This window comes from Telopea speciosissima, chromosome 2, assembly GCF_018873765.1.
Source record: "Telopea speciosissima isolate NSW1024214 ecotype Mountain lineage chromosome 2, Tspe_v1, whole genome shotgun sequence".
Classification (NCBI taxonomy): domain Eukaryota; kingdom Viridiplantae; phylum Streptophyta; class Magnoliopsida; order Proteales; family Proteaceae; genus Telopea; species Telopea speciosissima.
In genome coordinates, this window is record NC_057917.1 from 61,321,831 (window position 1) to 61,337,183 (window position 15,353).

Genomic DNA, 15,353 nt, shown 5'->3' on the forward strand with positions numbered 1-15,353 from the left:
ACTAAGCAAAATAAAATTATTCAAAAGGGTGTTTCATCCTTCGTGGTGGTTGAGTTATTGTCATCATATGCCAACTCAATAAATAACAACAACCTCCTATAGGGGGGAGAGAGAGAGAGAGCTGCAGCCACCCAACCTCCAACAGACTATGGGAATCTTTTTATTCCAAGAGAGTTGGTGATAGTTACTTATGCTGCTGTTAGGAACTTTGTGATTAATGAAAATTTTTCTTTCTTGTCTTCTTTATTTCCTATTAACATTGTTTGTAATATCACTAAGATGCCCATCTCAGGTAAAGATGATCGATGGGTTTGTATTCTCTCCAAAGATAGGAGGTTACAAACTCGCCGTGCTACCCCTTTTCTCCCTCCATCTCCACCTCCACCTCAAGATACCAGTATTTTCAAGTGGTGGTAATTCTTTTGGAAGTTTAAGTTACATCTCAAATTTAATTTTTTTTTTTTTTTTTTTGCATGTTTTACATGCAGGAATCTCGGTCAAAGCTGTTCTCTCAAGGTGGATCTTGATCGACCCTACCTGTGTTATTTGTGGATCATGTGTTGAGTCTCTTTGGCATATTTTTCTTTCTTGCGAATGGTCAAAACGAATTTGGGCTATAGGTCCTCTAGGACTGAGAAATGAGTTTCTCTCCAATACTTCAATCGCTGCTCTATGTTTCTTTCCTAAGTGATAAATCTCTTGACAAACAACCTCTTGGTTGGTTAATTTATCTCTTCCTTGTAACTTGCTATTTTATTTGGGACTTACGAAACAAGGTTAGTTGTGGGCGGGCTAAACCTGACCCTTCCTTGGTACTCCATAAAATTCTTTGATGGATCAATAACATGAATATACATCCCCCCTCTCTTGCTCTTTCCCCTTATTATGACCACAATATTGATATGTGTTCCAATTGCAGTGTCACTACATCTTTTCCTACTCTGAAGTTTCCTATACTCATTTGCGCAAGAGTCTCTAACCCAATTTTAAATACTTCTAAATGGGCCTCTTGCATTTTGTTAGATGGACGTTTCATTTTGGCTGTTGTAGGGTTTTTGGATACATGACAACAATTTGACGCCGATGTATGGGGAACTTTTTTGGTACTTGACTATGCTAAGAAAAACGGATGATTAAGGAAGTGTGGAGTGCTAATCAGGTGCTTTAGGAATTCATTCCTACCCCCGTTCATCGCGCATGGCCTTGGCACCTTGTATCTCTTTTGCAGTTGAAGTCTCTATTCGACAACATCATTTTTTGTATTAAGGATTTTGACTTTTTTGCTTCTATGCGACACACGTTATGTGCCTAATGGGACTCAATCTAGTGTATGGGCACTAGATTGGGCCAACCTAGTATGAGATAGGTTAAAGGACTTGATTTAACGTGTTCCATTAGCTCTGTTAGGTGCAAATACACTAAGTCAAATATCTAACAGAGCTGATGGAACACGTTAAACCAGACCCTATCTAGCGACTATACATTAGATTGATTCCTATTAGGCACATAACAGACCACTACACAGCCGTTGTCCTCGACGATTCTCATTCTAGGTAGCTCACTCTGGCAATAGATAGCCATTTTTTGACGACTTTCACTTTACTCTAGGTAGCCATTTCTATGACTCAAACATATGGCGTGGTGCCCGACTCTAATACCAAATGTTAGGTATTTGACTGATATATCAAAAGCTTTAGAGTTGATGGAACACGTTAAGTCAAACCCCTTAACCTATCTCATATTAGGTTGGCCCAATCTAGTGCCTATACATTAGATCGAGCCCCATTAGGCACATAACAACGCTTTGCTTTCAAGGCAATGATAGGACGTTTCAATATTGTAATATCAGGAGAAAATGTAAATCTCGATCTCTTTCAATGTATCCTTTATTTTTTTTTCATAAAAAAAATCTAATCAGATCGCCGAATCTGCGTATTTGGATTGGAATTTGCTGTGACCAATCTCGATTTTCATAGATACGACATGGCTGATTCACATAAAAAAAATGGGAAATTTTCATCGACACCCCCTCCATTGGACCGTGGAATTAATGCCACCCTAGTAAGGGCCAAAATTTCAATTTGGGCAAAAAAACTAATGGAAAAAGCATTTTAACTGTTAATTAGTGATGTAAGCATGTGAGTATTTTTGTAAAGACATTTTTGCCCTTCCCATTACAACAATTGAACATATCTTCTTCTTCCTCAGTGCAACGGACAACCACTTCCCATCTCTACAACTGGTCACCGTTGACCATCTCTCACTTCTGCACCCTTGCACACACTCACTTGGTCACAAGTAGAGAAGAATCACTTCAATAAAATGGCTCTGGCTGCTATTCTGATTTTGTTCCTGTTCTCGAGCAAAATATCTAAAACCCTAGCTTTGGAAACGAAGACAAAATATCCAAGCCGGGTTTAAGCCTTCAAAGTTCATTAGAAAAATCTACCATATTAAACTCCCTCGGGTAATGTCATGAATTGATTGAGATTTAAGAAGAATCGAGTCACCACTTGATGAAGCGAAATTTCAGCCCACTTTGAAATTACCAAATTTCTTCTCCCAACCGAACCCTAATTCCAAGTCCAGATTTAACATCCTAATTTAACCTTACACAGTTTTTATAATTACTTACTGTACTCTTCTATGTTGTTGGTTTGGGTGCTTCCATTAACCTTACACAATTTTTATCAAACCAACTTTTCCCAAACTTCTCTTTTTCGATAAAAAAAAAAAAAACACAAAAACACTACCTTTCCACCACACTTCCCCCATTTGGGGAAAAAAAGTTGCAGGATGAGAAGAAAAAAAAGGGGAACAAAGTGAACCACTCACACACATATGAGCTAAAAGTGAAGAAATTTGTTCAATTATGTTTTCCTTTTTTCAAGAACTTTGACAAGAATCACTAATTACCTTAATTCTAATCACAATAATGAAAAACGAAAGGAAAATAAAAACAACGATTTTATCAGGAAATTACAGATCAATCTATAGCCCTAGCTAGAATGAGAGCAGAGTACATGAGACAAGTGAGATACACGCTGCAGGCCATTCATTCATTCTCAAGAAGCACAGGGCATGAATCGAGTGGAGTTCCTGGGATTTAGTCGGACACTTGCAGGTTCTCCGGTGTGCTGGTTGCAAAGATGGAAGATGGAGGTGGGTGCCCTATTTTCCTTTCACAGGAAACTAGAGGGTATTTTAGTCATTAACTCACACTACCAACCCCCTCGTTTTTTGGGGCCCCGGGGGGGGGGCTCCCACGGTCCTAGGGCGTCTTAATTTCCCTAAAAAACCTCAATTCCCTGTTATTGAATGTTGGGAGCCTGAACCATTTTAGGGTTCTCACCATTCCCATCATTCAATGAAAATTCCCTACGGGGTGGCATTAATCCCACGGTCCAAGGGAGGGCGTGTCGTTGAAAATTTCCCTAAAAAAATCCTAGAAATTCCCTGTTATTGAATGTGGGAGACTGAACCGATTTTAGGGTTCTTAAGCACCGATTCCCATCCGATTCCGATTCTGGATTCCATGTTTTGAAAACCCGAAGCAAGCCGACTAGGGTTTTTGGTGTTCATTCTTTCGTTGGAGAAACCCGGTACTCGGCCATGGCGTTCTCGACTCTTATCAGATCTGCAGCTCCTTTGATCGAAGGATCTCGCTGTGACCTCTCTCACTTTGATTCTGGAGTTCGTGGTCCTGAATTCTGCAAGGTCACTTTCTTCTTTCGTGGCTTTGATCGTTTTGATTTTTCTGGTGGTTTTGTTTGGATTTTAATTTTTTTTGGCCTTTTTGATGGAAATGTTGTTGTTCTTGTAAGGATTCAATTCTACTCCGTAGGATTTAGAGCGGATCTCTCTCTTTCTCTCTGAAGCCCTTAATAACTTACGAATCACTAATGAGCCATATACTCTTCTAACCATGAAAAATAAGCTTTAGTTCAGTAGGTGATGATATTTTAGTTACTAATATAGCTTTGGTCTGATCTCCTTATGTTTAATTTGGTTCCTTGTCTTCCTCAGGCATCTCCTGTTAGCGTTAATCGAAGTCTCGATTCGGTTAGGCTTGACACTAGCATTTTCGGTACCAGTGTTTCTTGTAAATCATCTTCCATACAGTTAAGCAATCCGTCATTTTATCTCATTTACCATGCTGTTGTTGTTTTGAGGATAGAACCTCATCTCCTATCTTGAACTTTGCAGGAAATGCAGCGCCAGGAGTATTCAGCCTATCAGAGCCACAGCTACAGAGATGCCCCCGACAGTTCAGAGTAAGAGTAGTATTATTTGCAAGCATTGCTATTTTCTTCGGCTTGTAAAAGGTTTGATTTTTAATTTTTTTCCCCTTCCCCTTTCTTGGGTTTAAAATCACGGAGCAGTAGCAAAACAAAGATTGGAATCAATGGTAAGCTTTCTTATACCTTTGGTTTATATGATCTTATTTGTTGTCTAAGTTAGATTGAAAACCTTCTGGTTGCTTTTTTGTTAGCTTTAATGGATGTGTTTCAAGATTTATGTGTTCAAAAATGGTTTACAATGTTCTCATTTAATTTGGAAGTAAAAGAAAAAGGGAGTTTAGAAGTCTTTGTGCTTTTGCACTTGGTGCGTCTTGAAGTCAAAACTTTTTTTGTCTGGTGAAAAAAAAGAAAATGTGAAAGAGAACCAGAGGTTCCATGCCTATGAATAATGACGTCCAGAGAAGAGAGCCTGAGTTGTGTTCTAATTCACAAATCTGAAAAGGTTCACAGAGCCTTTAAATGAAGAGAACTGGACTAGTGAGATCCCTTCGATTGTTCCAGTCATGGGAAAACCAATTCTGATTTTGTCTGCTTGCTTTGGGCCACTTACATCAATCAGTCAAGGGTTCTGAGTAACAACATGCATTTTGGTTAATTCTGGATAATATTACAATTTATTAACTTAAATAATATTATTTTTATTTTCTGAAATTTTGTGCATTCAGATAGGAGCAAGTGTTGTCTCTGCTGTGCAAATCCATCGAAGGATAACAACTGAATCCAACTTTAGTTGAATTGCAGGAATAGCTTAGCTGAATTCTCAGCACTAATTTGTTTGAAGCTTTGAAAATTTTCAAGAGAGTTAGAAATTTAATCAGCCTCATTGCTGGGATCAGTTGGATTTTTTGATATTTTAATTATAACAATATTATTTCAAATGCTAGGAAGTTTTCAAGGCGTCTCCTAGGCGTCCAGACGCCTTGGTCGCCTAGTTGTTGTCGCCTTGATTTTGGACCCTCTCCAATGCCTTGGGTCGCCTAGACGCCGTGACAACTATGAATGCTCCTGTCTATCAACTATCAACCAAGTTTGATTGGATATTTCACAGAGTTAGTGGGTTATATATAAAGATATATTAAAAAGGAATTATTTCTTTTTTGGGATATGCTACTCAAAAAAGAGACAAATTTGTATCATTGGTGATATGGTGATTGTGTTTTTTCTGAAGGAGGTTAAACTTCTTTATTTTGGAATAGATTGTTAAGGCCTACTAAAAGCTGCACCCTATTATTCTGACTATTGTCATAAACTTCCAGAACTTCCCTTTTGCAAGGGTTGTAGGCCAAGTTTTGGATATTACTGAAACATGTCTTCTTTTTAAGGATGATGATAGGAGTGACCATCAAACCTTTAAAAGAGAGGGAGAGAGAGAGCATAAGATATCAATGACTTCTTCATATTTGTTAGATGTCGTAGGTGTGAGGGTCTATGGAGAACCATAGACCCTACACGGTATAAGGGTGTTATGCTTTTGTTTTTTAACTTCCTTTTCCTTTTCTGATTTGGTTTCCTTTGTTTCTGATTCTGAGGTTTGTTCTCCCACTTGTTTTAGGAAACTAACCTCCCATCTATATAACACTTTTATTATATAAACAGTGTGTGAGAGGCTGGATAATTGTGTTCCAGTTTTCCTCTCCTTCCTCTTCTACATTCTCGATCTCTCTACTGCATGGTTCTTTCTTCAGTTCAGTTATATGGTATGAGCACCTTGTAGAAGAAAAAATGAAGGAGAGGAAAAAGCTATGAACACACCACCTCCCCTTAAAAAAAATCATACCATAAAAAATTTCATCTAAAGTAACAATCTTAGTCTCCATACACAATACTGAAGTTTAAAAAACCCACTTCATACAACAACAAACTACATGAAATTAACGGAGCCTAAGGATTCATTCAGAAGAAAAAAACACTATAGAGAAAAAAGAAAGAAATAAAAATACAGTGAAGAAGTATATACCAACACCAATAGACCGAGATTGTTCCTCCTTCGACAACGTTTCGGTCTCTGCCATTGGCCTTACTGGGTGGATCCTAGAATGCAACGACGACGACTGAATGCTAAACAATACGACTGGAGGCTGAAAGGATTGAAAAAACGTAACAGAAGTTTCAGATAAAACCCAATGAGAAATACAAGAAAAGAAACAATTTTTCCATCTGCTAATTGCAGAATACACACTAACCTGTTGAGAGCAGCGACTGATTCGGCAAGTGTTGCAGAGGTGAACGAGAGCTGACAGACTTCGCCGGTGAGCAGTGTTAGAAGTTAGAGCGGTGGAGGTGGCCAAGGCTGACATTCTTTCACTTTCCCTTCCGTAGTGTAATCCACACTTCCATGCTAATCACTAGGGTGTCCATTTAGTAGTTGATTTCGACGTATAGTAGACACGTATATAGATATACGACACCGTATTAACCTGTCCACAGTTGCTTATCTCTCCCCTGGCAAGTTCCGGGCAAGCCGGAATCGGATCGTAATCGGCATGAATTGGTCTGATACAACTGATTCAAGCCTGCTTTTTCAATGTCTAAATCGTATTAATCGGCTAAAAATTTAAAAAAAAATGTTTGAGAAGTGGGCGGGAAAGCTAACTAGTTAAGCAAGGTTCGTGATTGTAGGAAGAAATAGAACAAAGGAAATTGCAAACCTATGCTCGTGGATCGGTGAATCGGCCAAGGATTATTCAGAACTATGGTTTCAAGCTGAGAAACGATTGGATTAATCAAGAAGTTCTTCGCAAGAACCCTAGCTCCAATCTTGCTCAGTATTGATGGATAGGGAAAGCTACCTAATCTTTACTCAAGAACCCTATCAATAACGAGGATTATTCAAAGCCTGAGAAATGATTGAGTTAATCAAGAACCCTAGCTCTGTTAAGAACCTGGCTGTGGCTGGAAGAAGAAACCAAGCAATACCAGTAAGCTCCCACTTCTGGGGGGAGTCTCCTCGCATTGTCGCTACTTGTTTAGGGAAATCCAAATATGACTTTTATTACTTTTTCAATGCTCATATCAAGCTCCAATTCTGAGAAGCGATTGGATTATCAAGAACCCTAGCGGATGACGGGATTCCGGCAATGAGAAACGAATTGGTTTTAAAGAAGATGATGAATCGGAATCGGACGATATGGATCAGATGTGCGATTCGATTCTGATTAATGACAGTGTGTTACGAAACTGTTATTGCCGATTCCGATTCGAATCCGAGGATTCACGATTCTTGTTTCTCCTTTATATTTTCTCATGAGGGCTACAAAGGTTCACAACCTGGACTGTCCAGTATGTGTGTCAAGCAGAATATATAACATGGGCTCCGCTTAGCCCAGACTGAGTTGGCCCATCAAATCCGGTCCTAGAGCATCAGATTTGGATCCATTGGTGAACAGAGGTTGTGAACGGCCATGGCACTAGGTTATCAAATTCTATTTTATTTTCCATTAAAATCGGGATCCCTCCAGTCCAGGTTGTGAACCTACGTCATGGCAAATCCCTATCATGCCCTCCTTACAAAAGACATGTTGTGCCACTTGTCGCTTCCTCCTCGTTTTCAGGTATGAAAGACATGGCGCTCCATTCCCTACCTATTTTTTTTTGAAAATTAATGTGAAAAGCAGTTGTCTCATTTCTATTTTTGATTCTGAAAGCCCAAAGATGTTCTGAACACGTTTCCCTTTCGTCTCTTGTGCGTTCTGCGTGTAAGATGTAAAATTCTTCCCTTTACATTGAAAAAAAAATGATTTGATTTGTAACAATGGTTTTGCTACAACCTCTATTTATCCATTGATTTCAATATTAGTTATCTTTTCCTTGGACCAAAGGCCCAACACACATGTAACCTAATCCATGGCTTATTTCTACTAGACTAACCCAACTTCTGTGATTTATCTGCATCAAAAGGGTTTTGGAGCCGTTTTTAAAAAACTTCTAGAAATCTTCTATTAGCGGACAACCTCGTCACGAGTTTGAATTTCCGTTAGTTTCTATTTTTTCTTAAGCTAGAATTTTTCCCCCCTATGTTGAGATAGGAGTTTATAAGAGTTCCTAGTTATGTATAGTGCCTATACTCTAAACATAGGAAGGACCTCCTTCAGTCCCTTGGTGCCATTCCTTCGGAGGAGGAAATCATCACAGCTATCCACTCTTTCAAGCTGAACCGTGCTCTTGGTCCAGATGGTTTCAGCATGGGTTTTTTCTTAGCCACTTGGAGTATTATCAAGAAGGACCTCATCAATGCTATAAGAAGTTTCTTCTTCAATCCTAGCCAAATCAAAGGAGTAAACCACACGTTTCTCTGCCTCATTCCAAAAAAGGAAGGAGCCTCAGCTATGTCGGATTTCGGGCCCATCGCCCTATGCAACCAGATCTACAAGTTCATAGCAAAGATCCTGGCTTTTAGACTCAAGACTGTGGTAGACCTCCTTGTTAGTGAAAATCAGTCTGCTTTTATCCCCGGCAGGAACATATCAAATAATATTCTTCTTTGCCATGAGATTGTCAGAGGTTTTGAAAGAAAAACCACTCCTCAGCTGCTCTTATGAAGATTGATAGCCATAAAGCATTTGACTCTTTGAGGTGGGATTTCATTGATAAGATTTTGATCAAGATGGGGTTTCCTGCATCTTTCATCTACGGGATCTATTGCTGCATTTCTTCTCCGAGCTTCTCAGTCCTTGTTAATGGTAGTCCGGCTGGGTACTTTGCTTCTACGGTGGGAATCCGCCAAGGGTGCCCTTTATCCCCTTATATTTTCACCTTGGCCATGGAATTCTTATCTCGAAAGATCCAATCCTTCACAGACCAGCAACTCATCATCCCTATTTCTAAATGCAAAGCCCTCAAGCTAACCCATCTTGCCTTTGCAGATGATCTCATGATCTTCTCAAAGGCCTCCATATCCTCTTTTGAGTCCATTATGTATTGTTTGTAGCACTTCCACGATCTCTCGGGCCTCCAGATCAACCCTACAAAGTCTCTCCTTTTCTTCGCTGGGATCTCTAAGCTAGATAAAGCCCCTCTGCAAGCTATCTGTGGGTTTCCTCTGGGCCATCTTCCAGTCAAATACTTAGGCCTTCCTTTAATTCCAGCCAGGTTATCAGCCCATCATTGCACTCCCATGTTGGATCTCATCAGGAAACGGCTGCAGCTGTGGAAGGGTAAACTGCTCTCTTGTGCGGGTCGACTGACCCTCATCAAGTCTGTGCTCCAAGCTTCTTATATCTACTGGTCTAGAATTTACAGCCTGCCTTCTTCCATCATCAAATCTCTGGAATCTCTTATGGCTTCTTTCCTTTGGAAGGGTACTGACTCCACAAGATTTCTCCGCCCTACTAGTTGGGCCTCAGTTTGTCTCCCTCTGGCCGAAGGTGGCTTGGGTATTAGAAGGATTCAGGAGGTTAATTCAGCTGGCATCATCAAGTTGATCTGGAAGATTGCTTCAAGAAAGAAAAGTATTTGGGTGGATTGGATTTATTCGGGGCTGCTTAGATCGGATTCCATATGGATTGCCTCCATTCCCTCGGATGCTTCCTGGGTATGGCGCAATATCCTGCTTCCCCGGCCCCTTGTACTTGGTTCCATTCACTCCCACATTGCTGATGGAAATGATACTTCCTTGTGGCTAGATCATTGGCACCCCATGGGCATTCTCCTCCACCAAGTCACCTCCAGAACTATCTATGGCTCTGGGTTATCTAGAAATGCTTTGGTGGTTGAAATTATTGATGGAAATGGCTGGATCCCCCCTCCCTCCCTCAATCCTGTGATTGTCTCCATTTGGAACCTCCTGTCTTCCATTCAGAGAAGACCCTCTCAGCGGGGTGATTGTGTTTTGTGGTTACCAAACACTTCAGGTTCTTTCAGCTCCAAAGCTGCTTGGGATCTCATTCGGATGCGTCATCCTCTTGCCCCATGGAGAAAGCTTGTCTGGTTCAAACACCATATCCCCCGACACTGCTTTACAGTTTGGCGAGTCTTCTCCAACTGCCTTCCAATGCAGTCTTTTCTCTGGCATCGGCACATTTCAGTTTCTCCTTCTTGCGGCCTTTGTTGGAATGGGGTTGAAGACTCAAACCATCTCTTCTTTGATTGCCCCCTCTCCCGTGCTATTTGGAAAGGCATTCTTGCAAAATGCTGGCCAAGACCCCGTAGGATTCTTCCTTTCGATAGAGAATGGCTATGGGTGGATATGACCTTTGGAGGCTCTTCTCTCTGTGATGCAGTTGGTAGGATGGCTTTTTGTGCCACGATCAATCATATTTGGATGGAGCGTAATCTTTGAAAATGGACTACCAAATCTCGCACCACTAATCAGATTTGGAACTCCATTTCCTTTGAAATCACTTCCAAACTCAGTTCGGTGGCCCCCTCCTCTTGTAAGGACACCCCAAGGAACAAGCTTATTGTTGTCTCCTGGGGTCTCTCCTCTATCTCCCTCCTTGCCGTGGGCTCTCCTGTTTGAGTCTTTTGGTCTTGCTCTTTGTTTGTCCTCTTTCCCTCCTATTTGAGGGGGGTTGTTCTTTTTCTTTAGTAATGAAATTCTTATTCACCCAAAAAAAAAACATAGGAACGACCCTTATATACCAGTTTTAATACAATCTTCAGTTCTACGATAAATCTTTCATATTCTTGCTCTGCTCACAGAGTTTCAGCTTCTGGCTTTTGGAAAGAAAAATTCGGCAGATTGGTTTTAAGAACATGAAGTGATAGAGACGGCCATCAAAGCTCAGAAGCAGATAGAAGAAAAGAAGAGGAAGAAATAATTAAGAAAGATCAAGTATCAGGAATCTGCGTAAGGCAAGGGATACTTATCAGCATATGGCAATCGTGTGAGCGAACTTGGCTCAGAATCAGAATGAAGCAACTGCCCTTTATCTTGTGTTATTCTATATATTTTATTGGACTGTTGTCCTTAACTATAGGAAGCAGTAGAAGGACTGTGAAGACAGGTTGAAGATTGAGAAAGCAGAACCAGAAGAGAGGAGGAAAATGAGGCAGGTAGAGAGAGAACAGCAAGGGGACGAGGGTGGAGTCAATGAGTGAATGAACATATGACGAGGACATTTATCTGAAAATGGCTAAGCAGTTTATGAGATCTGGCACTCCTGTTCGTGGACCACGTAGTAAAAGGTTGCCTCAGTATCTGGACAGAGAGGTGGTGATGTGGAAGTCTCAGATGTTGCAGTGGCTTGAGCTCGCAGAGAAAAGGAGAGGGCGAGAGAGAGAAAGGAAATAAATATGAGGAAGAGCATGAAAGTAGAGTTGGCTTCAATTCTCTAAGGTTATGCTTGGAAGCAAGAAAAGAAAAGAACAGCAAAGAAAAACATAATAAGACAAAAGTAATGATGACAATAATGATTAGTTTGTCCTCCTCTCTCTTCATTTTCAAATTTTTTCTTTTCTTTTCTTTTTTTGCCTTCCAAACATAGCCTTAGTAAACTAGTGTGGTATCTTGGAAATCAGCTGCAATTTACTTAGTAAATTTGAAACACACTAATCACTTTCCATTTGCCCCTAACTTTATCTACAGTGGCAGAGCAGGACAAAGGACACTTTTGTCCAATAAAATTTGGGCTACCAGGCTACATGACACAGAGGTGTTGGTCAGCCTAATCCCAGTTTAAAATCTTGTATTAAAAAAAAAACAAATAAAATATATTAAAACTGAAACGGGTGGAACTGGTAGAAAATCATGACTTGGTCTGTAAAGGCTTGGAAATTTTCTCCCCTGCTGCGATCTGTTTCTAGAGCTCCCAAACCAAAAACGACATGAACCAGGTAGTAATGTAGCTCTAAATAGGAGAAGGATCCTATTAGAGGCCAAGCAACAGGATCTCAATGGGGCTGCTGGTTCGAATGGGCAGAATAGGTAAACTAGGGCAGAATTAGGGTTAGGATTATGGATTTGAGCTAGGTTCAAACAAAAAATAAAATTCTGAAATCTTAGGGTTAGGGTTTCGGGTTTTAGGTTTTAGAAAACAGGTTGAATCTAGGGTTTGTAGTTGGAGATTGGAGTAAGGCTTTTGGTCGAGTATTAGAGGAGCTAGGGGGAAGGTTCGGTTGCAGCAGGGGGGGTTTCTGATGGCTGATTATGCCTAAACAGGAATTTAGGGTTTTTGGGTTTATGGGGGGATGAGGGGATTTTAGGGTTTTGAACTAAGGATGGGGGCAGCAGTCTGGATCGAATGTAGGGGGTATCAAGGAGAGGCTAAGGTGCAATTTTGAAGGAATTCTAATGGAGGACTGAAGCTGGACAGGCTCTAGATGAATTAGGGTTTATGGGATTCAATTATTCAAACTAAAAATAAGGGGGAATCGATTGGGAGGAAAGATGAATGGTAAACAGAATTTAAACATTCAAACTTACAGCAGGATTCCACTGGCAGCAGCTTGAAATTTGAAGGAACCTCCCGATCTTCTCGATGCAAGGAGTCGCAGGAATCCACCCACCCTATCCACCTTGAAATCTACAAGGATACACTCACAAAGGAGCAGGAACAGCAACAGCAGCAATCGGCCAGCAGCAAAAGAGACTTTTTTTATTCAAAATTCAATGTGGGGGAGCCCTCCACGATTTACTTTATTTATAATATGGTTTATGCCAAATCCTAATACAAATTAAAATCTTTTCCTTCACAAAATCGTGGAAGGGAGAGATTTAAATCTAACTTAACTAATTAAAACAGTAAATTGACTAAGATACCCTTATTAACTCAAATTAAAAGAATCTAACTTAAAACAGCTAATTTAAAATAAGATTCCATACTAGCCAATAGGAACACTTCACTTAAATTAGACCAATTGAACCAATTGGGTGCAACCAATTCTATACCGGTTCAATCTAAAAACAGGAAAATAAACTAAGTATGGAAAATAATAATCCTAATCTATGGCTCCCTAATCAAGCCCTAAGTTCAGGGCTTCTTCTTCTTCTTCCTACTTGGAGCTGCATCAACTCTCCCCGTCTTGAAAGCATTCATCCCCGATGAATGGCTGGAGATCACAGAATGGTCTTCCAAATCAGGATCAAGTTTCTTGAGTTCATCTTCAGCGGATGGTTCAAGCTTGTATGCGGACAACAGCTCTTTGACGGATGAAGAAGGCTGGAATTCTGGCTGGGCAGCAACCTCTTGAAGGATCACATGAACACCTCTAGGATCATTACCTTCGTCTTCAAGATAAGCAGCCACATCGTCATCATCATCAGGAGGAAGTGCATGGAAATGAATTTCTCCCTAGTCTTCACCTTTACCTTGAACTCCTTCCTTTTCAGCCATGTTGACAGACTTCTTCTTGTGTGGGCAGTCCCTAGCAATATGCCCCTTGTCTTGACAGTAATAACAAGTGAAGGGTCGTTTTGGCCCATAGGAACTTTGCCCTTATCATCCACACGTGTGGGGGAACAACAGGGCGAGAGGTGCTGCCTATAGAGGAACCTTGTTTTGAGGTGCTAGTGTTGATGTAGGCCGGCTTGGAAGTAGAACCCGGCTGTTTACTTGAAGCTAATAGCTCCTCTGCTTTCAAGGCCTTCTCAAAACAATCTCGAACGTCTGCAACGTCAACCACCCCAATTACCCTGTTGATCTCACTTGACAGACCCAACCTGAACCGGGAAAGCATTTGGATGCCCTCCTCCCTAAAGCCAGTGCGAGAAGAAAGAGCATCGAATTTCCTCATGTACTCAGTCACAGTCATGGCTCCTTGGTAGAGGGAGTTGAATTGATCCTGTAGCTGAGACCTGAAGTGCCTTGGTAAGTATTGCTTACTCAGGTCGTATTTCATGTCTTCCCAAGTGCGGGGCGCAGTACCATTAAAGTCCATCTCTCTTTCAGTGATTCTCCACCACTCACGTGCTGGTCTGACAAGTTTAGCACGGACTAACTTCATTTTCCTCTCTTCAGACAGGTCATACTAGTCGAAATAATCTTCTATTGCAGCAAGCCAGTCATAAAATACCTGGGGGTCAGGGTGACCATCGAATTCTTTCAGTTCAAGCTTCACCTTTTGGTTGTCTGTATAGCGCCGATTAGTACCCTGGTCTCCAGTGAAGTAGGACCTCATATACTCCTCAAAAGTAGGCTGGCGACCTCTGTCTTTTTCCCGGTCTTCTCTATCTCTGTCTTTGTAGCCTCGGTGGTGATCTCTGTGTTCCTTAGAAGGCTCACGGGCATCTCTAGCTCTGTCCCGACGATCTCTATAATAATCTCTACCATCCCTGTCATCTCGGTCAGCTCTGAATCTGTCCCTGTGACCTATGTGTCCATCTCTATAACCCCTGTAGTCATCTCTGGGGCTCCCATCTCTGTCAGGCAGCCTCTGTACCACTGAGTGGAGTTGGTACCTGTCTTCTTCTATGGGAACATTGCTGTCCCCATTAAGTGCAAGTTGTCTATGCTCAATTACTTGCAGCCTTTCAGCAATAGCTCTCTGTTCAGCTCTAAAATCTTCAACCAAAGTCTTCTGGTCAGCAGTAAATTTCTGAAACATCTCTAACATTGCTGCCAAAGGATCGAGTGGTTGTGGCAGCACCGGATTGCCATGTTCAGCCATGGCTTTGATACCAAGTTAATGTAGCTCTCCTATTAGAGGCCAAGCAATAGGATCTCAATGGGGCTGCTGGTTCGAATGGGCAGAATAGGTAAACTAGGGCAGAATTAGGGTTAGGATTATGGATTTGAGCTAGGGTTCTTTTTAGTAATGGTGTGCAGGTCAAAAGGAAGCTAATGGGATAGGTTTTGAATAGGTTCAAACAAAAAATAAAATTCTGAAATCTTAGGGTTAGGGTTTCGGGTTTTAGGTTTTAAAAACAGGTTGAATCTAGGGTTTGTAGTTGGAGATTGGAGTAAGGCTTTTGGTCGAGTTTTAGAGGAGCTAAGGGGAAGGTTCGGTTGCAGCAGGGGGGGTTTCTGATGGCTGGTTATGCCTAAACAGGAATTTAGGGTTTTTGGGTTTATGGGGGATGAGGGGATTTTAGGGTTTTGAACTAAGGATGGGGGCAGCAGTCTGGATCGAATGTAGGGGGTATCAAGGAGAGGCTAAGGTGCAATTTTGAAGGAA

The 15,353-nt window shown here is 41.1% G+C and overlaps 2 protein-coding genes across 2 annotated transcripts; one reads left to right on the forward strand and one right to left on the reverse strand.

Annotated features, from left to right (window-relative positions):
- The first annotated feature begins 3,567 nt into the window (after nt 1-3,567).
- LOC122652486 (glyceraldehyde-3-phosphate dehydrogenase GAPCP1, chloroplastic-like) lies at nt 3,568-4,476 on the forward strand. The gene is made up of 4 exons (XM_043846234.1): nt 3,568-3,717; nt 4,027-4,121; nt 4,207-4,271; nt 4,367-4,476. Exons 1-4 carry the CDS (start codon nt 3,613-3,615, stop codon nt 4,459-4,461), a joined length of 360 nt encoding a protein of 119 aa, XP_043702169.1. The 5' UTR covers nt 3,568-3,612; the 3' UTR covers nt 4,462-4,476.
- A 9,731-nt stretch (nt 4,477-14,207) lies between these two features.
- Nucleotides 14,208-14,846, reverse strand: LOC122650957 (uncharacterized protein DDB_G0283697-like). The gene has a single exon (XM_043844312.1). It carries the CDS (start codon nt 14,844-14,846, stop codon nt 14,208-14,210), a length of 639 nt encoding a protein of 212 aa, XP_043700247.1.
- Between the last annotated feature and the right edge of the window lie 507 nt (nt 14,847-15,353).